Source organism: Macaca thibetana, chromosome 11 (genome assembly GCF_024542745.1).
Source record: "Macaca thibetana thibetana isolate TM-01 chromosome 11, ASM2454274v1, whole genome shotgun sequence".
Lineage (NCBI taxonomy): Eukaryota > Metazoa > Chordata > Mammalia > Primates > Cercopithecidae > Macaca > Macaca thibetana.
In genome coordinates, this window is record NC_065588.1 from 60447057 (window position 1) to 60473464 (window position 26408).

Below are 26408 nucleotides of genomic sequence, written 5' to 3' on the forward strand. Positions count from 1 at the left end.
AAAACTTAGCCAGGCATGGTGGCAGGCACCTGTAATCCCAGCTACTTGGGAGGCTGAGGCAGGAGAATTGCTTGAATCTGGGAGGTGGAGGTTGCAGTGAGCTGAGATCGCAGCACTACTGCACTCCAGCCTGGGCAACAGAGCGAGACTCTGTCTCAAAAAAAAAAAAAGAGAACATATTGCCTCGTGCCCATTAGCAATGGAAATTTAGTTTAGATTACTCTTTTGAAGAGATTTCCAATTAAGTGTTTGTTGACTGAGTGCATAAGTTTGAGGAGGTAAGAAGAGATTAAGGGATAAAGCCTTTACTAGAATTAATTCAGCAGATATTTTACTGAACATTTATGGTGTGCCTAGCACAACAGACAGAGCTTTTACCCTCACAGCACTGGCAGTCTGTTGGAAGAGAAAGAGAGTGTATCAGTCATGATGGACTAGATTATGCTGTGGTAACAAACCTCCCAAAAGACCAACGCTTTGCTTGAAACAGCAAAGGTTGATGACTCAGTCCCAGAGGGGTCTGCAGGGCTCTGCTCACTGTAGTTACTCTTGGCCATCAGTGGGCAAAGCAGCCACCTTGTGGGTGCTATGCCAAAGGAAAAGAGAATGCCAGGTGGCACACACTGGCTCTTAAAGCTTCTGCCCAGAAGTGACAGAAGCCAGTTCTGCTCACATTTCATTAGCCAAAGCAGCAACAGAGACCGCCCCCCACCCCCCGATTTCACATGGAGAGGGAAGTGCAGTCCCACCATGTGCCCAGAAGGAGAGAGAGACAGAATATGAGTGGGCGCTAATGGCTGTGACACGGCAGAAGCAAATAATAACACAAACAAATGTAAACTGCAACAGTGACGAGACCTATAAAGCAGAGGAAGAGGACACCATGCCATGCACTATTTGTGCCTCTAATGAGGGAATCTCCCCTGTCAAGGGGGACAGAGAAGCATCCTCCACTGCCCCACCCCAGGAAGGGGCCTTGAGGCCTAAGGGATGAGTAGAAGTTGACCAGGTGAAAAAGGGAGGGAAAAGCATTTCCAATGGAGAGACAGATGCAATGGTACAGGTCCTGTGATGCAGCTGTGGGGAGCCGGGCGGTGGTGGGGAGAGAGATGGTGAGCAAGAGACCCACACAGCAGGGAGGCTGAGGGACCAGAGGAGGCTGTCGGCCACAGCACGCAGGCCCTGTAGGCCATGTTAAGGAGTTTAGTCTTTATTAAGAAGGAAGAGTTATTGAGAGATTTGAAGCAAGGGACGACAATCAGATTTTTATTTCAAATGGATCCCTCAGCCTGTAATCTGGTGGGAAGACAGGGACAGACCATTGAGATGTGATTGTAGTATCAAGGAAAGAAATGGTGATAATAGGAACTAGGATGGTGTCTGTGGGACAGAGCACACAAGTGATCCCAAGTGTTAGATTCACGCTCACTATTTAAGGTAAGAATTTATCTTTTTACCTAATTATTCAGCTAATAATTTAATATTCTGTTTTCCACATATATCTTAGAGTTTTTCATGAAATAACGTTCCCATTTAAGATACAATTTCAGTGCCTTAAACATTCAGGTCCCAAATGTAAAAACAATTTATCAATTAAATAATAAACTGTCAAATTTACACTTTGCTTCTGGTTGATAAACTTGATTACATCACAGGGAAAAATGTGTGTTTTATTAATTAAGCACAAGAGTATCTGCTTAATTAGGCTTGAGGGGTGATTTCGTTTTGACTTCTAGATACTTACGATGGGAGGACAGCTTTGTAGAAAGGACATCATCCAGCTAATAGCAAACTTTGTGGATCCCAATCCGAGATTTCCCTAAAAGACTCAAGGAAATAAACAAGTTATATTCATAAAGTTCAAGTTGTATATAAAAGGATACTCATTCTTAAATACGTTTTTATCCTGATTAATCGAATCTTTAAAATCAGTTTTGGAAAATAAACTAGATGAGCACTTAAGAGCAAAGGTCATATCATTGAAGTCAACCAGTTTTGGGGACCATCTCAAATACAAGCATTTTTGGTATATTATTAATCATATAACATAATTGCATAATATACATATATAATAGTCACATAATTTATGGTTACATAAAATATTTTAAAATATAATTTTTAAAAATTGTACCTGCTGAAAGACAAGAAGTATCTCATATAAAAGTGCTGTAGCGGTATTTGTATACTCCAGAATAAGCTTCTGTAACTAGAATTTTCAAGAATAATCAATGCAATGTCATAAACCAAGTCAGAAAATGATAATTTCCCTTGGTTCCCTTTAGGTACTTATACAATAATTTTTTTTCTTTTTTTCGAGACAAGGTCTCATGCTATCACCCAGGTGGCAGTGCTGTGGTCAAGGCTCTGTGCAGCCTCCAACTCCTGGGCACAAGCCATTCCTCTCACCTCTGCTTTCTGTGTAGCTGGGACTACAGGCACAAGCTACCATGCTGGCTAATTTTATGTTTTTAATTTTTTGTAGAGATGAGGTCTCACTATATTGCCCAGGCTGGTCTCAAATTCCTGAGCTCAACCAGTCCTTTCACCTCAGTCTCCCCAGTAGCTAGGACTACAGGTATGTGCCACCACACCCAGGTAATTTTTGATTTTTTATTTTTGTAGAGACAGGGTCTCGCTTGTTGCCCAGGCTGGTATGGAACTCTTGGCCTCAAGCGACTCTCCCACCTCTGCCTCCTGAGTAGCTGGGATTCAAAGGCAAGCCATTATCCCTGGTTGGCCTACAGAATACTACTACAAAAAATTGCATACTTGATTTGCAAAATCAATCAGATCAACAACCCTACTTCCTTTCAAGAATGTAGAAATACGCCCCCCAGAGTTGAGGTGAGAGATTCTCTGGAGAATTTAGGCTTATGCCCAAATTAAACTAAGATTCCTTCTGTGGGATGGATAAATAGAAGGCTTAGAGATATTTCATTCCTCTCAAGAATTCCAAACTCCTCTTTACATCCTTTTCTTCTTTTCTTCATTTATTTATTCAACAAATATGCATCAGACACCGTGCTAGGTGTTGGGGATGCAAGGGAGAACAACACAGACATGAGACCTGCCCTCATGGAACATACAGTCTAGTTGGAGAACAAACATCAAATGATCAAATAAGCAAATGCATAATTATAAACTGAGACAAGAGCTATGAAAGAAATGTACAGGAAGTTAAGGGAGCTCTATAAAGGAGGACTAGTCTCATTTGGGGATCAAGGAGTGCTTCCCTCTGGCCCATATCATTTCTTACCTAGATTACAGCACTAGCTCCTTAATAGCCCTGCCTATCTGAGTCTTGGTTCTACCCCACTCTTTAATCCCTAATCCACCACTGAAAGTGATATTGGAGACTCTCTATATGGAGTCTGTGATTATATATTCATGGATATATTTGAATAACGTCTGTCTCTCCCAGCAGAGTAGAAACTAATGAAGGCAGGGGTCATGTCTGTTTTGCTTACTGTTTTGACCCTACTGCCTAGCATGTTGTTTGCTCATAACAGATGCTCAATAAATATTTACTGATTGTGGCCGGATGTGGTGGCTCATGCCTGTAATCCTAGCCTTTTGGGAGGCCGAGGCAGGCAGATCGCTTGAGCCCAGGGATTTGAAACCAACCTGGGTAACATGGCAAGACCCCATCTCTACAAAAAATACAAAAATTAGCCAGGCGTGGTGGCTCGTGCCTGTAGTCCTAGCTACTCGGGAGTCTGAGGTGAGAGCATCACTTGAGCCTGGGAGGTCAAGTCTGCAGTGAGCTGAGATTGTGCCACTGCAGTCCAGCCTGGGCAACAGAGTGAAACCTTTTCTCAAAAAAAAAAAAAAATTACTGAATGACTAAATGAGTTTTTTAAAACATAATTCTGAGCATATATTTAAGAACTATCAAATCATGTTCCATCTTTTTTTTAAAAATCTGTTAGCTTGGCTCAAAATAAACTAATAATAAGTTGGTTTATTCTCTCAGAAGGTGTGCCTTCTAGGCAGTTTGATATTTCTAATGTTTTGGTACAACCTTAGAAAAATAAGTAACTCTTTCTGAGAATTTATACTGTTCATATAGGTGGGAAAATGGTAAAGTATGAGAGTTAACCTTAAAATCTCTAAGACAGTGATTTTTCACCTATTAGACCCCTGCTATGGAATTACATATACATCATATTTTGTACAGAGACAGATATAAATAGATTTATCAAATTTATAAGGAATGCTGATTACTTTCCTTAATATACATACCTTAAGACATATAAAATGGATATATTAATATTGACTGAATAGTTATTTTTTCCTTTTTCTTGACCCTCTAAATCTCTAAATCTACTTTAGACGGAATAGTTTTCTAAGTTTTGAGGTTAATGACAAAAGATCTACTCTTTGGTTTAATTATATTTCTGTTTCTACGGTGTCATGGTCCACATTAAAAGAAGCCAGGGCCCCAATATATAATAGTTTACCCCAAAAATTCTCATCTCACCTCAGCATCAAAAGACATTCTGACTAAAGCTGAATCAGCCACCAACTGGATATCAAACACAGGACAAGATTTTGGAATCTGAGGCTCACTAATTAAAATTACCAAGAGATTAAATAGTGTTCCCCTGGAAAAAAATAAATAAAAGGCAATTAATGAGCAAAGTGTTGAGAAGAAAAATGGTGATGCCAAGTTTACAAACACTGAATATAATTATGTTTAAAAGAATGAAGCATTGCAGACCATCTTTGACTGAAGTTTTGGACCCTTGGACATGCAAATGAATGTCTAGAGATAAAAAATTTTAATGAAAATATAATTGCTTGGTCTTCTGGCTCAGAGCGAGTATAGTTCTAGAAGTTCACATAGCTTAGAAAGACTAGAAAATCTGGATTTAAGGGCGATTTGGGTAATTTCAATTATAGCATTATTTTCCAAAGGACTTTTTATGGATTGCTAATTCCAGACAATATTATAGCTAAAATAGATTCTGTGGTCAAAGGAGATATAGGGTATTTGGTTAAACCAAGTTCATCAGATGTGTTTACTACAGAACTTCTCAGAGGCTTTATATGCTAATATGCACTGTGTATCTCTGGGACAAAGCAACAGTATGCAGCTCTTCTTTTTTTTTTTAAGTTTGTTTGCTTGGGTTATTTTTGGCACAGTATCTCATGATGTTGCCCGGGCTGGTCTTGAACTCCTGGAATCAAGTGATCCCCTGCCTCAGCCAAGTAGCTGAGATTACAGGCTTGAGCGACCACTTTCAGTTTTTACTTTTTTAAATTGATAATAAAAATTGTATATGTTTATGGTATACAACATGATGTTTTGAAATACGTATATACTATAGAATGTGTACATATTTTATAAATCAAGTGAATTGACATATGCATTACCTCACATGCTTATTTTTATATAGTGAGAACACAAAATCTATTGTCAGCAATTTTCAAGTATACAGGACATTATTATTAACTATAGTCACCATATTTGTATGATTGATCTCTTGAACTTATTCCTCCTGTCTAACTGAAGTTTTGTACCCTTTGACCAATATCTCCCAATTCCACCCCGCCCCTAAGCCTCTGACAACCACCATTCTACACTCTCTGTTTTTATGAGTTTGGCTTTTTTAGATTCCATATATATGTGAGATCATGCATGATCTCAAAAGTCAAACTCATATTTGTCTTTCCGTGCCTGGCTTATTTCACTTAGCATAATATCCTCCAGTTTCATCCATGTTGTCACAAATAACAAGACTTCATTTTTATGGCTGAATAATATTCCATTGTGTATATATACTACATTTTCTTTATCCATTCACCCATTGCTGGACACTAAGTTTGCTTCCTTTCCTTGGTTTTTGTTAATAATGTACAGCATTCCTTTTTTTTAATAAAAAATTTTTTTAACATAAAGATGGGGTCTTACTTTTTTCCCAGGCTGAACTTGAACCCCTGGCCTAAAGCAATCTGCCCATCTCAGCCTCTCAAAGTGCTTGGATGACAGGCATGAGCCTCCGCACCCAACTCTACCGTTTCTTAAAATGCTTGTTTGGCTTCCACAGGAGGCCTACACGCCGCCGCTTGTGCTGCCGCCATGTCTCTAGTGATCCCTGAAAAGTTCCAGCATATTTTGCGAGTACTCAACACCAATATCGATGGGCGGTGGAAAATAGCCTTTGCCATCACTGCCATTAAGGGTGTGGGCCGAAGATATGCTCATGTGGTGTTGAGGAAAGCAGACATTGACCTCACCAAGAGGGCGGGAGAACTCACTGAGAATGAGGTGGAACGTGTGATCACCATTATGCAGAATCCCCGCCAGTACAAGATCCCAGACTGGTTCTTGAACAGACAGAAGGATGTAAAGGATGGAAAATATAGCCAGGTCCTAGCCAATGGTCTGGACAACAAGCTCCGTGAAGACCTGGAGCGACTGAAGAAGATTCGGGCCCATAGAGGGCTGCGCCACTTCTGGGGCCTTCGTGTCCGAGGCCAGCACACCAAGACCACTGGCCGCCGTGGCCGCACTGTGGGTGTGTCCAAGAAGAAATAAGTCTGTAGGCCTTGTCTGTTAATAAATAGTTTATATATCAAAAAAAAAAAAAATGCTTGTTTGATCTCAAAAAACCTCAGATCTTTTCCTTTCCAATGTGGGGTACTGTCCATTGATAACTCACTTAAATGTTACATGTGCATCCTGATGAGCTGAGTTAATAACATTATCTCCTTCTATTGAGTAGTACAACCCCAGTATGGTTGAAAAGGAGCTGAAGGCAGACTGCTAAAAACTCAGTTGTCTAATTGAAGGCAATGTCAGAGTAGATTTGAGGGGTAGGAGTAATAAAATGATTCAAAGATAAGACTATACAAAAGTTTTCCATAACCATAAGCATTCCTTTCATAATGGAATAAAGGAGAGTGAGTATAAATATCCTTATTTAGTAGGATCTGAGGCTTTCTAATCTTTTTACAATCATTTAAATCATCACCATGATTAGAAGCTCATGATTAACCTGCACTCTAGTAGAAATACAATGCCCTTCCTTTCTCCAAGTCAAAAAGCAAATCTAGTTCTTATATTTGGAAAGAAGAATCATGTCAGTTAGTACATTTCTCACAAAAGCAGGATATACCCTACCGTGTATTTAATAATGTTTTATTCAGGCTACTTAAAATGGCCAATCTTACTTTTAGAAGACCCTTTTAAAATCAACAGAACACTCCCTTTAGAAGTGTTTCTTGATATTGTTTGAATTGGCATTCCATTCACTGTTGTATTTAATTATAGTCCTTTATTTTCAGTAACAGCTTATTTTCAAAGTATCATACATCCAACGCAAAGAAAAAGAACTCCCGAACTATGGGTCACTTGCTATGATAACATATGAATTCAACCCTAACAATACTAGGATATGAAAAAATATGGCACATTTCAAGAAAGTTACAGCAAAGTATGTGGAACGAATAAAATCTCCACTCATGAAAATAATAAAGAGGAAAATGCTGAAATGATTAACTGCTTTTTTATTTACCCAAATGGAATTTAATTTGAAATCCACCTCTTCTGCCAATTCAATTTAAAATCCATTAGGGCAATAATAGATAGAAGAAATTTTAATCAAAATAGTAGTTTCATCCTGAAAATATAGATGACTTAGAGGATTGACATCACAGCCTTAAAGAGTCCCAGCAGTTTAATACTTTATTGTTTAGGTTGTTACTATTTCCAATGTATGGATTTGGAATGTACTACAATATCTTAAAAAATACAGACTTTGAAGGCCACATTCATAGTCTCCTAAGTCAGTCTATGTTATTGTGGTGGGCAGAAATCTAACATGGCTTCCAAAATTCCCAGCCTGCTGGTACAAACCCTATCAAATTCCTCCCCCTTAAGTATGGGCAATACCTCTGAGTATGTTTGTCTGTCACTCTTGTGATTATGTTATATGAAATGGGAAAGGTGAAAGGATTCTGAGAATATAATAAAGGCCCCTAATTGGCTGACTTTTGAGTTAGTCAAAAGGAGATTATCCAGAGTAGGCTTGCTCTAATCAGGTGAGCCCTGAAAAAGAGATACTCTCCTGCCAAGAAAAAAGCCACCTGAGTCCCACAGCTGTAATGAAATTTAGTCTGCCAACAACCACCCAAATGAGCTAGGAAGAGAGTCCCAAGCCTCAGATGAGACTATGGCCTGGCCAACACCTCAACTGAAACCTTGTGAGACCCTGGGCAAAGGATCCAGTTAAGCTGTGTCCAGATTTCTGATCCATGGACACTGTAAGATAAGAAATGCATGTTGTTTTAAGCAACTAAGTTTGTGATAATTTGTTATGTGGCAATAGAAAACTAATACAGTTTTGGCTGGGCACGGTGGCTCATACCTGTAATCCCAGCACTTTGGGAGGCCAAGGTGGGTGGATCACCTGAGGTCAGGAGTTCAAGACCAGCCTCACCAACAGGGTGAAACCCCCATCTCTACTAAAAATACAAAATTAGCAGGGCGTGGTGGTGGTGCGAGCCTGTAATCCCAGCTATTCAGGAGGTTGAAGCACAAAAATCGCTTGAACCCAGGGGTCGCACCACTGCACTCCAGCCTGGGCAACAGAGCAAAACTCCGTCTCAAAAAAAGAAAAAAGAGCCTGGATGTGGTGGCTCATGCCTGTAATCCCAGCACTTTGGGAGGCTGAGGTGGGTGGACTGCCTGAGGTCAGGAGTTCGAGACCAGCCTGGCCAACATGGTGAAACCCCGCCTTTACTAAAAACACACAAAAAATCAGCTGAGTGTGGTGGCACACACCTGTAATCCCAGCTACTTGAGAGGCTGAGGCAGGGGAATTGCTTGAACCAGGGAGGTGGAGGTTGCTATGAGCCGAGATCACACCACTGCACTCCAGTCTGGGCAACAGAGCGAGACTCTGTCTCGAAAAAATAAATAAATAAAAAAGAAAACGAATACAGTTTTATTAGATATTTCCTGGGCTACATAATACTATGGGTCACATGATTTGACCCTAGGGATATAAAAACTGGCTGAGAAAATTTAATATTACAACCAGACTCTACTATAGCAATGTAATATATGTATTAAATGACATGAAAAGAATTGGTAATATCAGGAAAGAACCTTGATAGGAGGGCTGATGTGATCAAACCAAGTTAAAACAAAACAATTGAAGGCAATGCTTTTAAAGAAAAAGAACAACAATAAATAAATAAATAAATAAATAAATAAATAAATAAATAACTTTATGACAGAGGTAAGGATGATTTTTTTCAACTTGGAAATAGAAAGGTAGGGACCAAAAGGTGGAGAAAAAGGATAACCAGATTTAGTGATAATTTTAATATGGGAGAAGACAGAAATATCAAAAATAATGTTGAATCTCCATCTTGGAGATTAGGGAAATGGCAGTACTACCATTCGCATAAAGAAGTATTCAAGCTGCATGCGGTGGCTCATGCCAGTAATCTCAGCACTTTGGGAGGCCAAGGTGGGAAGATCCCTTGAGCCCAGGAGTTTGAGACCAGCCTGGACAACAAAGTGAGACCTTGTCTCTACAAAAAAATAAGAACTAGTTTGACACGGTGTATTTTCTTGTTTGCTGTAAAGTAGGACTCAGCAAACTATGGCCTGTAGGCCAAATCCAGCCTACAGCCTGTTTCTGTGAATAAAGTTTATCGGAACACAACTGTGTCCATTCGTTCATGCACTGTTTATGGCTGCTTTTGTGCTACAATGGCAGAACTGAGTAGATGCAGCACAGATTGTATGGCATGATAAGCCAAAACTATTTTCTATATGACCTTTTACAGAAATGTTTGCCCATTCCTGCTACACAACATAGTATGCCGGCTCGGCACAGTGGCTCACGCCTGTAATCCTAGCACTTTGGGGGTCAGAGTGGGGGCAGATCACTTGGCCCAGGAGTTTGAGACCAGCCTGGGCAACATGGCAAAACCCCAACTCTATGAAAAATACAAAAAAAAAAAAAAATAGCAGGGCATGGTGGCACATACCTGTGGTCCCAGCTACTGGGGAGGTGAAGATCACCTGAGCCGCAGGGAAGTTGAGGCTGCAGTGAGCCAAGATCGTGCCACTGCACTCCAGCCTGGATGACAGAGTGAGATCCTATCTAAAAAAAAAAAAAAGGAAGAAAAGAAAAAAAAGCATAGTATGCCCATAGTCCCTGGCACATAGCAAGTGTGCTTAAGAAATATTAATTAATGAGGCTGGGCATGGTGGCTCATGCCTGTAATCCCAGCACTCTGGGAGGCCAAGGTGGGCGGGTCACCTGAGGTCGAGAGTTTGAGACCAGCCTGACCAACATGGTGAAACCCCATCTCTACTAAAAATACAAAATTAGCCAGGCATGGTGGTGCATGCCTGTAATCCCAGTTACTCGGGAGGCTGAGGCAGGAGAATCACTTGAACCCGGGAGGCAGAGGTTGCCATGAGCTGAGATCGTGCCATTGCACTCCAGCCTGGGCAACAAGAGTGAAACTCCATCTCAAAAAAAAAAAAAGAAAGAAAAGAAAAACAAATATTAATTAATAAAATTAGGGCCAGGTGTGGTGGGTCATGTCTACTCCCAGCTGCTTGGGAGGCTGAGGCATGAGAATGGTGTGAACCCGCAAGGTGGAGGTTGCAGTGAGCTGAGGTCGCACCACTGCATTCCAGCCTGGGTGACACAGCGAGACTCTGTCTCAGAAAAAAAAAAAAAAAAAGGAAAGAAAGAAAGAAAGAAATATTAATGAAATTAGCCGTGTGTGGTGGCACATGCCTGTCATCCTAGCCACTTGAGAGGCTGAGGTGGGAGGACTGCTTGAGCCCAGAACGTGGAGGGCTGGAAAAATATTACCAAGAGTTCTTATTCTTTCCCCTGGTTTAAGTGTTTTTGTCTGTTTTTCTTTTTTTCTAGAGACAGGGTCTCATTCTGTCACCCAGTGTGTCACAGTAATAGCTCACTGCAGCCTCGAACTTCTGGCTCAACTGATCTTCCTGCCTCATCCTCCTGAGTAGTTGAGACCACAGGTATGTGCCACCATGCCCAACATTTTTTTCCCTAGAGATGGGGTCTCACTTTGTTGCCCAGCCAGGCTGGTCTCAAACTCCTGGCTTCAATCGATCCTCCCACCCTGGTCTCCCAAAGTGACATGTTTTGATTATTTTAGAGTCCATGGCTCTCATCATTTGCTCCACCCCTTTTTGTTTGTTTGTTTTTAAAGAGACAAGGTCTCACTGTTGCCCAGGCTAAGTGTGGTGGTGTGATCATAGCTTACTGCTGCCTGGAACACCTAGGCTCAAGTGACCTCTCCCTTCGGCCTCCTGAGTACTGGAATTACAGGTGTGCACCACCGTGTCTGGCTCATTTCTCCACCTTTTAATACAGTAGATTTAAATAAACAATTGATGAAAGTGGAAAAAAAATATAGCCACAACATTGCCCAAGAATATAATTTAGAGTTTATAAATACATATTAAAAAATCAAGTGGCTGGGCGTGGTGGCTCACACCTGTAATCCCAGCATTTTGGGAAGCCAAGGCGTGTGGATCTCCTGAGGTCAGGAGTTCAAGACCAGCCTGATGAACATGGTGAAACCCTGTCTCTACTAAAAATACAAAAATTAGCTGGGCATGGTGGTGGGTACCTGTAATCCCAGCTACTTGGGAGGCTGAGTCAGGAGTCAGGAGAATCACTTGAACCCAGAAAGCAGAGGTTTCAGTGAGCTGAAATTGCACCATTGTACCCCGGCCTGGGTGACAAGAGCAAAACTCTGTCTCAAAAAATCAAAATAAAAAATCAAGCAGAGAGTATGCAAAACTGCAGAATCAAAGTTTCTGTGACAAAGAATGCTACTGTCCCCCACTACACATTCTTCCATTCTTCCTTTTAATAACAGATGTCCTCATTACCATCCAAAACTAAGTTAGGCACATAGATGTCCAACTATAGACATATTTCCAGCCTTTCCTGCAGCTAGGTGTGGTCATGTGCCTAAAGTTCTCACCAGGAGAATGTGAGCAGAAGTGTTACATGCCTTGCTTAAAAAGGAAGCTTGTTTGCCCTCTACTTCTCTCTCTCTCTCTCTCTCTCTTTTTTCTTTTTTAACTGGAATGCCCTCTATTTCTCTTTCTGCTTCCCACAAGGTATAATGAAGTCATCAAGGTCAGCCAGCTTCCACTAAGGATAAAGACAACATGATAGAAGACAACAGAGTAACAAAGGGAAAAAACCTAGGTCCCTGGCTCACCTTGTGTATGAAAGCCTGAATATTTACTCTGAACTGTTACGTGAGAAAGATCTCAATTAAGATCTTTGGGCCACATATTGTAGAGTATCTTTTTTTTTTTTTTTTTTTTTTTTTGAGACAGGGTTGCCCAGGCTAGAGTGCAATGGTGTGATCTCAGCTCACTGCAACCTCTGCCTCCTAGGTTCAAGCCATTCTTGTGCCTCAGCCTCCCGAGTAGCTGGGATTACAAATGCGCACCATCACGCCTGGCTAATTTTTGTATTTTTAGTAGAGACAGGGTTTCACCATGTTGGTCAGGCTGGTCACAAACTCCTGACCTCAGGTGATCCACCTGCCTTTGCCTCCCAAAGTGCTGAGATTACAGGCATGAGCCACCGTGCCTGGCCTAGAGTATCTTTATTATAGCAGCTCACCCTACATATTAATAAATTCTCCAAAGTCATTTACTCTAAGGTCACACAATTATATTGTAAATGAGGCTACTATAACTCCTGATTTTGCAATTTTTCTGTTGTGTGGATATAAGGATACTCTGGGAAATTCTAGTGGAGATCCCCTGGCTTTTAATGTATGATGGGTCATTTGGTCTTTTTCAAGTTCACCAGACTAGGACAAAAAATAATTATGCTAAGAAAATCCTTGTACCCTTAATAATCCAGAGAGACAGAGAGAACTTGGCCTGTGCCAATTAACCTGTTCATCACAGAAGGAAGGAGAAAAACAAAAGAGTCAAATATACTTGGAAGGGTGTTGAACAGGGAAGTTGGAGAATTACGTGCTTTGGAAGACACTCAACAAGAAGAGTTAATGGGTTGCAACCACAAGGTCCCAATATCTTCTAAAAGACCTTACTTCTTAGCTGCCAATGTGTTCAGGCGTGATGACTCAGTTTCTGTTTCTCTGAACATCAATACTAGGGTCTGTATAATTTCAATGCATGCCCTAGAAAATAAAATGATAAAAGGCAAAGAAATGGCATGATTTCATTAGAAGCTCAGAATTCCATGAAAGTTGTAATCTTTGCTAAAACTGCTTCCAGATACCCATACAGAAAAAAGTACAGGAAATAAATTCTGTACATCAAATTGCTAACATTGGTTAAGTGCCTACTCTGACTGCTACACAGTAAACACCCAAAAACATTTGCTGGTCGGGCGGGGTAGCTCACACACTACTCATGCTGTAATCCCAGCACTTTGGGAGGCCCAGGTGGGCGAATGGCCTGAGCCCAAGAGTTTGAGACCAGCCTGGGCAGCATGCCGAAACCCGCCTTTACAAAAATTAGCTGAGTGTGGAGCTCAGGAGGTCAAGGCTGCAGTGAGCCATGATCATACCACTGCACTCCAGCCTAGGGGACAGAGTGAGAACTTTTCTAAAACAACAGAAAAAAAGTTGTTGAATGAGTGAATAGCTGGATGTCAGTACTAACTCATTTTTATATGTATCTCTTTTCCAAAGTTTTCAGAATAATCACACACTGTTTTAAAATTATTGTTTAATTTTTAATATTTTCAGAAAGGTAATATTTGGCTCAAAATGTCAATGGTAAAAAAGAGAATACAGTGAAAGCTTTCTCTCCTCCAGATACCCACTTTTCCCACTTTGGGACAACAAATATTACTAGTTTCTTGTGCATCCTTCCATTAAAATTAGAACAAAATGAGTTCTACTTTTTAAAATCCACAGGAAGAGGCCAGGCATGGTTGCTCATGTCTGTAATCCCAGCAGTTTGGGAGGCTGAGGTCAGGAGTTTGAGACCAGCCTGGCCAACGTGGTGAAACCCCGTTTCTACTAAAAATACAAAAATTAGCCAGGCATGGTGGCGTATGCCTGTAATCCCAGTTGCTCGGGAAGCTGAAGCACAAGAATTGCTTGAACCCACGAGGCAGAAGTTGAAGTGAGCAAAGATTGTGCCACTGCATTCCAGCCTGGGCAACAGAGTGAGACTCTGTCTCAAGAAAAAATAAATAAATAAATAAATAAATAAATAAAAATAAAATCCACAGGATGAAAATCTTGCAGTGCCATGAATCATTAACGTAGCATATATGTTGTCCAGTGTCTTCCATTTATCTTTAACACCCTAGCGCAAAAAAAAAAAAAAAAAAAAAAAATCGATGATTATCTAGTTAGTACTTACACCAGCTCATCAACCCTTTGGCTTTGATTTTGAAGTGCATTCTTATCCCTAGACTCTGGCAAGTACTCATGAAGTTTGTTTACTAGGAAATAGAAAAGGTCACTGGTCTGTAAAAGCAAGTGGGAAAAAAAGACAGTAATTAAGGTATCTGTTGTTAAAATTCTCTACTCTCATGTACTAAAAATATGAAGAAATAATTTGTTCTTTGATTAGAAAAATGAATTACAATATCTCCCATTAATGCTAGCATAACCCAAATTGGAAACATACTTCTTTCTTACAACCAAGAGACCACTGTCCTGGTGACCAGAGCAAGGGCTACCGGGCAATGCTGGGAGATGCAACTTAGGCCTAGCTTGACCATTAACCTTGAAAATCATCCAGAAGCAGGTGTATCATCTCAGGCAACTCATTCAGTCACCTTGAAAAATGGGGCTCCTATAATTTCTGCCTTTCCAAAGTAATTTGGCCTTTGTGAGGATATAAAGAATAAGCAAGCTCTCATTTTAAAATGTTTACTAACACAAAAACAAATGTACAGCACTACGCTAGGTTGTGGAAATGGTGCAGAACAATATTGATTTTTCTGGTAATACAGTGGAAATGTAGATTGCCATTTCTTTCCAAATAAACACTGACTTAGAGCTGGGGAACCCATTTTTTGTGTGTTCCTGTCCAGTCTCATGAGAAATCAAGCATGAAAATAAGCGCTGGCCCATGAAATCAGGCAAGTCGGCATTAATGAGAAATGTAATGTAATTGCTTCTCTTTTCTATTCCTCTATTGTTCATTTTTTCCCTGGGATTTTGGTTTACTAGTGACAATTTAGGCTTTTCGTTTAGAAAGTGTGTGTGTCCCCTTATTCAGGTAATATGGCATGAGAAGAGGCTGGAAATAGCTTGGAGAAAGGAAAAAGAGGAAGAGGAACAGGATGTATACCAGATACTCTTAGAAGTGCTTGGACTTTGAAAGAAGGAAGGACTTGGCCGGACGCAGTGGCTCACGCCTGTCAGCCCAGCACTTTGGGAAGCCGAGGCAGGCAGATAACTTGAGGTCAGGAGTTCGAGATCAGCCTGGACAACATGGCAAAACCCTATCTCTACTAAAAATACAAAAATTAGCTGGGTTTGGTAGCATGCGCCTGTAATCCCTAATCCTAGCTACTTGGGAGACTGAGGCAGGAAAATCACTTGAACCTGGGAGGTGGAGGTTGCAGTGAGCTGGGATTGCGCCACTGCACTCCAGACTAGGCAAGAGTGAGTGAGATTCTGTCAAAAAAAAAAAAAAAGAAGAAGAAGAAGTGCTTGGGCTTACCCAGTGCCTGATAAATTAGCATAGTGTGGCAGTTTTACAGACTGACCCTGGAGCTATATTCTTTGAGCTCAAATCCCAGCTCTGCCACTTGGCAGTTGTGTGACATTTGGCAAATTACTTATACTCCCTGTCACTCAGTTTCTTCGTCTTTCAAATGGCGTTAATAATATCACCTCAAGGAGTTGATATTACGTTTAAATAAGATAGTATGTATTTGTAAAGTTTCAACAGTGCTTAGCATATAACAAGTGTTCAGTAAGTATCACTTGTTATTATGACCTCCCACCTGCTCACTGATTCAAGAATTTTCATTTATAAAATATCATACCTGAAACAACATGGAAAAATCTCAAAAATGTTATGCCAAAAGAAGCCAAATGCAAAAGAGTACTTAGTGCAGAATTCCATGTAAGTGCAATGCTAAGAGAGGCAAAATGAATCTACAGTGACAGAAAGCACATCGATAGTTGCACGAGGCCAGGAGTGTGAGAGAACTGGCGGCCAAAGGGCACAAGGTGACATTCTGGAGTGACAGAGATACTCTAAATCTTGATTGAAGTAGTGTTAGTAGTCACATGAATAGAGACATTTGTCAAGACTCTTCAAACTGTATCTTTAAATATGGGTGCATTTTATTTCATGTAAATTATACCACAATAATTTCTTCAAAGAAGATAGTTGAATGGCCAATAAGCACATGAAATATGCTCAACATCACTAATCACTAGGGAAATGCAACTCAAAACTACAATGAGATATTATCTCACACCCATTAGGATAGCTACTATTTTAAAAAAACACAAAATAACAAGTGTTGGCAAGGATGTGGAGGAATCAGAACCCTTATATACTGTTGGTGGGAGTAGAAAATAGCACAGACACTGGAAACCAGTATGGTGGTTCCTCAAAAATTTAAATATAGAATTACCATCCAATCTAGCAATTCCATTTCTGGGTAAATACCCAAAAGAATTGAAAGCACCGTCTTAAAGAGATATATTGCATACCAATGTTCATAGCTGCATTACTCACAACATCTAAAACATGGAAGCAACCCACGTGTCCATTGACAGATGAATGGATAAGGAAAATGTAGTATATACATACAATGGAATATTATCCAGCCTTAAAAAAAAAAAAAAAAAAAAGGAAATTCGGATACATTCTACAACATGGATTAAACTTGAGAACATTGCACTAGGTGAAATCTCAGTCACAAAAAGACAAATACTATATCATTTCAACTATATGAGGTACGTAGAATAGTCAAAATCACAAAGACAGAAAATAGAATGGTGGTTTCCAGGGGCTGTGGGTTGTGGGAGTGGGATGGGGAAAGAAATGGAAAGTTGTTGCTTAATGGGTAGAGAGTTTCAGTTTTGTAAGATGAAAAGTGTTCTGGAGATGATCATGTTGATGGCTGCACAATATTGTGAATAAACTTGATACCACTGAAATATATGCTCAAAAATGATTAAGGAAGTAAATTTTGTGTTATGTATATTTTGACACAATTTTTAAAAATGGAAAAAAAATCATATGAAGAAAAAAAATTTTTTTTTTTGAGATGGAGTCTTGCTCTGACGCCCAGGCTGGAGTGCAGTGGCACAGTCTTGGCTCACTGCAACCTCCACCCCCAGGGTTCAAGCGATTCTCCTGCCTCAGCCTCCCAAGTAGCTGGGATGACAGGTGCATGCCACCACGCCTAGCTAATTTTTGTATTTTTAGTAGAGACTGGGTTTCACCATGCTGACCAGGCTGGTCTTGAACTCCTGACCTTAGTTAGGTGATCCACTTGCCTCGGCCTCCCAGTTTGCTGGGATTACAGGCATGAGCCACCATGCCCAGTGGAAAAAATTTAAACTAGAAAAAGAACATATTTTATCTACTCATTTAGTCATTCACTGAATGCATAATTACTGATTGCCAGCTATGTGGCAGGTATGCTAGATAATGAGATAACATCTTGAGCAAAACAGACAGACATGTGTCTGTTCTTTTAAAACCTGGGAGTTTAGTCAATCTATGAAAAAGTGTTCTCGGCCTGTAATTTCACGCCTGTAATTCCAGCACTTTGGGAGGTCAAGGCAGGCGGATCACTTGAGTCCAAAAGTTCAAGACCAGCCTGGGCAACATGGTGAAATCGCTACAAAAAATACAAAAGTTAGCCCAGCATGGTGGCATGTGCGTGTAGTCTCAGCTACTTGGGAAGTACTCAGCTACTCAGCTACTTGAGCCCAGGAGGCGGAGGTTGCAGTGAGCCGAGATGGTGCCACTGCACTTCAGCCTAGGTGACAGAGTGAGATCCCATCTCAAAAAAAAATGAAAACGTATTCTCATAAATTGTGCCTTCAATAAAATTAAAAAATAAAGACCATTTAAAAGAAAAAAGTATGCCTCAATAAAGTTCATTTTAAAAGGGAGGGAAAAAACTGTATAATATATATTTTTATATCTATAATATATATCACTCTATATTACAGCATATCTATAATTTTATATCCATAAAATGTATATTATATATGTGTATAATTTTCCATCCTATTACAGGAACCAAAAATTAGAGATGCCTGTGACAGTTAATTTTAGGTGTAAACTTGGCTAAATTAGGAGTACCTAGAAAACTGGTAAAGCATTATTTCTGTTATGTTTGTGAAGGTATTTCCAGAGGAGACTGGCATGTGAGTTGGAGAACTGAGTGGTTCTGCCTCTCTGGAGAATCCTAATACAGATTTTGGTACCAGAAGTGGAATTGTTGCTCTAAGGAATACTTAAAAATGTGGAAGTGGCTTTGGAATTGGTTAATGGATAGAGGCTCGAAGAATTTGGAGGAGCAACCTAGAAAAAGCCTAGACTGCAGTAATTGGAGCATTAAAAGTGATGCTGGTGGGGGTTCAGAGAAAGAGGACAGCTGTAGGGAAAGTCTGAAACTTCTAAGACATTTCTTAAGCAAAAGAGTGAAAGATTATTCTCCAGCTTTAAGACAATATTATTTTCCCTGTTGGGTTTTGGACTTACTTGGCCCTTTCCTCTTGCTTATAGCTTCCTTTGGAATGGGAATGTGTATTCTCCACGCATCCCAACACTGTATTTTGTAAGTAGATAACTTGTCTTGATTTATAGGCTGACAACTGGAGAGGAATTTGCCTTAGGATGAATCCTGCCTTGAGTCTCAACCATACTTGATTTAGATGACAATTGGTAATTTGGACTTACGAGTTGATGCTGGAATGAATTAAGATTTTTGAAGCTATTGGGATGGAATAAATGTATTTTGTATGTAAAAAAGACATGAATGTTTGGGGACAAGAGCAGAACGCTGTGGTTTGAATGTGGCCCCCAAAGTTCATGTTTTAGAAACTCATCCCCAATGCAACAGTGTTGAGAGGTGAGACCTTTAAGAGGTTGATTAGGTCATAAGGCTTCTGCCCTCACAAATAGATTAATGTCATTATTGTGGGAGTGGGTTTCTGATGAAAAGATGAGTTTGGCCCCCTGCTACCCTTTTTTGTGCATGCTCTTTTGCCCTTCTGCCTTCTCATGGGATGACACAACAAGAAGGCACTCACAAGATGCCAGCACCTTGATATTGGACTTCTCTGCCTCCAGAACTGTCAGAAATACGTTCATTTTCTTTATAAATTACCAACTTTGTGATATTCTGTTATAGCAACACAAAACAGACTAAGACAATGGCCCTAATCTCTCCACCCCAGTATGGGTTTCTAAGGGAGCTTCACAGAAGGTATGTTTTCCAAGAAATATAGCATAAAGTTGAAAAACCACTGCTTTACCTTAAGGCTATGATAACAATTTAAATAAAAAAATCTTAAAGAATGTTGACTTTTATTAGTCATATATGCTAATTTTGTGAAAACAAATCTGAGGATAGATTTTGGTTGTGGATTAGACAGAAGAACATAAGGCTAGTGGGTTTGATGGCGTGGTTGGGGATAGGGCCAAGGGGGACTCCACTAAAGTGTAGAAAGATCCCAAATAGAGAGACTACCCATTTACTTTTTTTTTTCATACTTTAAGTTCTGGGGTACATGTGCAGAAGTGCAGTTTTGTTATACATGTGCCATGGTGGTTTGCTGCACCCATCTACCCGTCAGCTACCTTAGGTATCTCTCTTAATGATATCCCTCCCCTAGCCCCCCACCCCCTGACAGGCCCCAGTGTGTGATGTTCTCCTCCCTGTGTCCGTGTCTTCTCATTGTTCAACTCCCACTTATGAGTGAGAACATGCAGAACGTGTTTGGTTTTCTGTTCTTGTGATAGTTTGCTGAGAATGATGGTTTCCAGCTTCATCCATGACCCTATAAAGGACATGAACTCATCCTTTTTTATGGCTGCATAGTATTCCATGGTGTATATGTGCCACATTTTCTTTATCCAGTCTATCAATGATGGACATTTGGGTTGGTTCCAAGTCTTTGTTATTGTGAATAGTGCCGCAATAAACATACATGTGTATGTGTCTTTATAGTAGAATGATTTATAATCCTTTGGGTATATGCCCAGTAATGGGATTTCTGAGGCCTCTGTTCTGTTCCATTGGTCTATATATTTGTTTTGGTACCAGTACCATGCTCTTTTGGTTACTATACCCTTGTATAGTTTGAAGTCAGGTAGCATGATGCCTCCAGCTTTGTTCTTCATGCTTAGAATTGTCTTGGCTATGCAGGCTCTTTTTTGGTTCCATATGAAGTTTAAAGTAGTTTTTTCCAATTCTGTGGAGAAAGTCAATGGGTAGCTTGATGGAGATAGCACTGAATCTATAAATTACTTTGGCCAGTATGGTCATTTTCACAATATTGATTCTTCCTATCCATGAGCGTGGAATGTTTTTCCATTTGTTTGTGTCCTCTCTTACTTCCTTGAGCAGTGGTTTGTAGTTCTCCTTGAAGAGGTCCTTCACATCCCTTGTAAGTTGTATTCCTAGGTATTTTATTCTCTTAGTAGCAGTTGTGAATGGGAGTTCACTCATGATTTGACTCTGTCTGTTATTGGTGTATAGGAATGCTTGTGATTTTTGCACATAGATTTTGTATACTGAGACTTTGCTGAAGTTGCTTATCAGCTTAAGGAGATTTTGGGCTGAAATGGTGAGGTTTTATAAATATACAATCATGTCATCTGCAAACAGAGACAATTTGACTTCCTCTTTTCCTATTTGAATTATTTTCTTCTCCATTCACTTTGGCCTTTCATTTTTGACAACCAAAATAGAAGATCTGTTTTAGCCCAGGTAAGAACATTGTATTAAATAATGGCTGCAGTGTTTTCAAGTATAAAACAGATCATGAAAGCTTCATTTTTAGACATCAGATTAGGTTAATGTTTCACAAGAGAACAGATTTGCAATTCAATATGAATAGCTTACAGCACCTGGAATATGCATGCATTGTGTTTGGCCTGAGGGAGAATACAAAAGTAAGTAAGATATATACTTGTCCTACAGAAGCTTATAACATATTATGATAAATAAGAAAAATGTACCAATAACTATAGTAAAAGGGAGGATATCTGTGCTAATTCTTGATGGTAGGAACTGTATCATAATCATGCTGTATTTCTAATACCTGTCACCAAGCCTCACACCGATTAGGCATGAAACCTGATAATTGTTAAAGAGGAAGTGCTATGAAAGATGTCATAGAACTACATTGTTCAACTCATTAGCTACTGGCCACAAGTGGCTATTTAAATTAATTTAAATTTAATAAAATTAACATTTTACTTTTCTAGTCACTAGCCACATTCAAGTGCTTAAAAGGCACATGTGGCTAGTGTCTGCTGTATTGAACAATGCAGATTATAAAGCATCAAAGAAAGTTCTATGGCACAGAATTGACAGAGAAGATCAAAAGGAGGAAGGTACTAAAGTTCCCCATTCGGCATGACAAGAAAGGTAGAAAATGGCATTTGGGCTTAGCCTTGATGAATGGGTATGATTTTTAACAAGAGAAATTAGAAGAACAATATTCTAGAGAAATCAAACAGCAGGGAGAAAAGAGAGCTAAGGAGAACAGGTATCCAAGTTATCCCACATGGCTCGATCTTGTAGAGGACAGAGGTGAGAGAGAAGACGAAGTGGCAGGTTGGGTCTGTTAGTCCTAACCTTATTCTCTTTCTCTCCATCCATTTTTTGCTCCACAGCCTAGGCCACAGGTACCAGCCCTGTTTTTACATTGGAGATGCTTAAATGACCTCTAGACTAACACTGGTGCTGATCCCATTAGGAGAACACATCAACATCCTTCTTAATCTAACCCTTAAGTGGTACTTCAGTTCTCCTACCTAAACATGCACTTTAAATCCAGTCCCTGATTGTGTCCAGTGTATCTGGGTGGACTTCCCCTTTGGGCACTGTCCTAAGTCCTTTCCCAGTCCTCTCCCAGCTGCTGACTTTACTCTTGACAATCTTTATGTCCTCACATTCCATAAAAGCTCCATCCCCACACCCTAAACAAGCAGATCTTCCCAGTGCCAAATGTTTGTGCAGACATCCGGGTGTAATTCACCCACATGCTAAAATATCCTGATATTTCTTTAGCTCACTCTTATGGCTCTCACTCTTAGGCACTGTGCCTTTTCCAGGAGCATCTACATCTGGATTCATTTTCCCAGTGCCCACCTTATCCAGATGGTAGCCTGATATGGTCTGGTTCTGTGTTCCCACCCAAATCCCATCTTGAATTATAATCCCCACTGCTGAGGGAGGGTCCTGGTGGGAGGTGATTGGATCATGCATGCTGTTTTCATGGTAGTGAGGGAGTCCTCATGAGATCTGATGGTTTAAAAGTGGCAGTTTCCTCTGCACATTCTCTCTCTCACCTGTTGCCATGTAAGACATGCCTTGCTTCCCTTTCGCCTTCTGCCATGATTGTAAGTTTCCTGAGGCCTCCCAGCCATGTGGAACTCTAAGTCTGTGGCAGGGCAGGTCTTCATAACAGCTGAACAGATAGGCCTCCACAACAACTGTTCCTGCGCTGACTGAGTGGTTATGTTAAATATTAAAAGCTGATAGAGCCAGTGTCCTTACACAAAGGCTGGGATGTAACAAAAGCCCACCAAGAGTTTTGCCCAGGCCTTTCCTGGGCCTTGAAGCATGACAAGATAATGAAGGAATTCTTTACAGGACCTGTTTAGAATTAAATGAGTTTTACTGGGCGTCTGAAGAAACTCCCCAGGCCTCCACAAACAAGTTTATTGGTGGTCTGAAGGAACTCCCCAAACCTCCGTGGTTTAGCAGGAGGCAAGATAAAGGTAATTACCCCAGTACCTGGACCCATTTAGATTAAGTAAATTTACTGAGGCCCCAGAGGAAGGTCTTAAGGACCTTCCTTAGGTCCTGATCTAATCTTAGGCATAGATTAAAAGAAGTTAATCACTTATGGCTTTAGATGAATGCACTTACATGTTGACATATAGCTTAGAAGGTATATCAGCTCTGGAAAACCTTGTAATTTTGAGTTGGTCTGGCGATAATTTCGAGGCCTTTTCCCTGTTACTGGTTACAGATATAAACTCCCTTCTTTCCCAGTTCATCTGTGTCTCATTATTGGGCCATGAGAATAAGCAGCCTGTCTCTTGGTTTGGTCCAGGAACAAGTGAACTAAACCTTCTCTCTTTATAAATCACCCAGTCTCATGTAGTATTTTTATAGCAGTGTGAGAATGGACTAATACACAGCCCCTTCCTGATAACCCCAGCCTACTAAAATAAAGGCCATACCTGTCCAAATTTGAAATCTGTGATTAGGGGAGAGCCTTAAATGCCAAAGCCAAAGTCTGTACTTAATTTAGTAAGGAAAGTCGCAAGAAACTGTTGAACAAGCAATCCCATACAATCAGGGTTGTAGATTAAATTGATACTGTGTGTGGGATGGACTGGAGAGGTTTATTTGGGAAGAAGATAATCCTAGTTTATTTACCCTTTCCACATGAATTCCATTCCATCTTCATAATCAAGATGGATTGGTCTTACTTGGTTGGTCATATTTTCCACAATCTTCTGAAGTTCTAGAGTCAAAACTTGGATGGCGTATTCCTCACAGGATCTATCCAGCACCAACCATTTTAGACTACGCAGTACTATGTCATCCTTACCTGAGTCTCAGTGTCTCAGTGTGGTGGAACATTTGGCATATTACTCTCTACAGCTTATCTGCCTTCACCGTATTGATTTGCTTGGAACTGTTCTAGCTTTCCAATATTGCAGGAATTTCCTTAGTCCCAGGCAAACTGGAATAGTTGGTCACCCTAATCTGGGCAAACCAAAATGGTTGGTCACCCCACATATGAAGGACCTAGAAGCTAATAAATGGCCAGGACTGCCTTGTACGGTTGGGAGTGCACATGCTTTACCATTGCTCAGTAAAATGATGGCAGCTACTTATGTGAGCAATGGCCAGAATTAAGATAAAATATGTAGTAATCAACATGAACGCAGCCCTAGGCAGGGCTCACCCTCTCACCTAGGCCTCATTAGCGCCACACCAGGTTACTCACCTGGGCTTCTTAACTCTTTCACCTGAACCTAAAAATGAGGCATCTGTAATTTACTGAGTGAGAATGAGGTTGCCTTGCCTCCCCAGGAGTCACATTTTTAAAAATACCAGTCCTATACTCAAAAATAATTTTTTAATTATATTTTTACAGTAGAGGAAACTGTACAATAAAACATCTTGAAATCAGCCGGGTACAGTGGCTCATGCCTGAAATCGCAGCACTTTAGGAAGCCAAGGCAAGAGGATCACTTGAGCCCAGGAGTTTGAGACCAGACTGGGCAACAGAGTGAGACCCTGTCTCTGTTTAAAAAATAAACAGGCAGGGTGTGGTGGCTCGTGCCTATAACCCCAGCATTTTGGGAGGCCAAGACAGGTAGATCACTTGAGGTCAGGAGTTCAAGACCAACCTGGCCACCAAGGTGAAACCTTGTCTCTACTGAAAACAAAAAGTTAGCCAGGCGTGGTGGTGGGCGCCTGTAATCCCAGCTACTTGGGAGGCTGAGGCAAGAGAATGGCTTGTACTTGGGAGGCAGAGGTTGCAGTTAGCTGAGATCATGCCATTGCACTCCAGCTTGGGCGACAAGAGCAAGACTCTGTCTCAAAAAAATAAAAAATAAACAAACAAAAACTTCTTAAAATCTACTTTCCCATCTCACTGTCTATATATCTTGCATGCCAAAAATGTTCCTCCTATCTCTCCGTTGGCTCTGCCAACCCAATGCATGGGAGCTACTTTTTGCTACCACTCCCCTCTCTTCCCGTCTCCCCTCGACACACACATATACATTACTGATTACATCACAAAGTATCCAGCATTAAGACATGACTACATTAAATTTTATTGACATTTAAAAATACAGCATCAGAATACAAGACAACACTTATTTATATTTTAATTTATGCTTATATTTGGTAAACAGGAGACACAGCTTTAAAGATTAAAAATAAAACAAAGCACTTACCTTCCAGAAAAGCCTTTTCAGAATGAAGTTTTTCTGGGCTGCTACTTTAAGCTCCATAATTAAAGGAAGTATCCTCCTCAAAGAATTGTCTTTAAGAAAAAGTTCAGATTTAAGTTGACTGAAGTGCTTAATTTTCTCCTCAGATCTACAGAAACAGAAGAAAATTTTCCACTTAAAAAATGGTAAGAAATAGCAGTTTAGGAATATCGATGATTACTGACAGGTTTGTTAAACTTTGTTACTAATGGGCTTTTCATATAGTTTTATTCTTCTAGCCTTAGTACTCATCAGTAGTGAAACTTGCTCCCCGCAAATTGAACTGTTTGTTACTCTCCAAACATACTTTTTTGCCCATGCCCCTTAACTCAAGCTGTTCCTATACCAGGAATACTCTCACTGTCCCTGGTAAATTTCTGTCCCCTCTTTCATTTACCATAATCCATGAACCTTTATGTAATATTTTTCTTTCAATCAACTAGCTTTTTAAAAAATAAAAAAAAAATTTGTAAAGAAAATGTTGTGTCACTTTCCAGGGAAAACCAGTATCACTTTGTGTAAATGGCATGAAAGCACCATAAATTCTAAGTCAATGCTCATGGATGGTCTGAGCCTGAAGCTGGCTTCTCTGTGAGGAAAGGGCAGATGAGCATGTGTTCCAGAACTGTCACTAGTGGCCCCAAGCCGAGAGGTTCTCCCTGATGAGATCAGCCTAGCTGGAAAAAGGGATCACATATTTCCACCATGGAATTCAAAGTTGTTTTATGCCATATCAGAGTACCACCTGGAATCATCTCCCCTTACTGAACCATGTGCATTCCACACTTAAGGAAAAGCTGGCTTAGCAGAAAGCCTTCTCCTCCGATCTTTCCCTAATTCCACCAACAAATGCAGCCCTTCTCCCACTGCAGTTTTTTCACACTCCTAGTATCACATTAATCCTGTTTCACTCATTGTAGTTAGTTACTCGTGTACCTATCCTAGCCCCTCAGCTGACTTTTAGCAACTTGGAAAAAATGTCTCTGGGTTATATTGTTTCCACCTCCCACTGTGCTCAGTAATAACAACTTGACTAGGTGGCTGGCTCTGGCCTGAGTGCTTTCCGTAGACTCGTTCTTGCACTGAGCTGACTCCACTGTGGGGACCGAGCTGGGAATTACCATCGCATTTTACAGGAAGTTGTAGGGAGGTTTAAGTAACCTGTCTACGCTCACACAAATTCAGAGAGCCAGGGTGC

At 40.4% G+C, this 26408-nt stretch overlaps 3 protein-coding genes across 4 annotated transcripts in view; 1 reads left to right on the forward strand and 2 right to left on the reverse strand.

Annotated features, from left to right (window-relative positions):
- Positions 1-26408, reverse strand: part of PPM1H (protein phosphatase, Mg2+/Mn2+ dependent 1H) — a 1465797-nt gene that overhangs the window by 1406402 nt on the left and 32987 nt on the right. The gene's annotated exons all lie outside the window — the stretch shown is intronic.
- Positions 1-26408, reverse strand: part of C11H12orf56 (chromosome 11 C12orf56 homolog) — a 116416-nt gene that overhangs the window by 6948 nt on the left and 83060 nt on the right. The window contains exons 6-11 of one of the 2 annotated variants that reach the window (XM_050748419.1): positions 25175-25319; positions 14384-14490; positions 13096-13185; positions 4481-4604; positions 2132-2206; positions 1745-1819 (exon numbers count right to left, since the gene is read on the reverse strand). In XM_050748419.1, coding sequence (XP_050604376.1) covers positions 1745-1819; positions 2132-2206; positions 4481-4604; positions 13096-13185; positions 14384-14490; positions 25175-25319 — 616 coding nt within the window. Of the gene's footprint in view, positions 1-1744; positions 1828-2131; positions 2207-4480; positions 4605-13095; positions 13186-14383; positions 14491-25174; positions 25320-26408 lie in introns of both variants that reach the window. The other variant, XM_050748420.1, reaches the window with a different exon arrangement.
- LOC126930873 (40S ribosomal protein S18-like) lies at positions 6020-6594 on the forward strand. The gene has a single exon (XM_050748431.1). It carries the CDS (start codon positions 6083-6085, stop codon positions 6539-6541), a length of 459 nt encoding a protein of 152 aa, XP_050604388.1. The 5' UTR covers positions 6020-6082; the 3' UTR covers positions 6542-6594.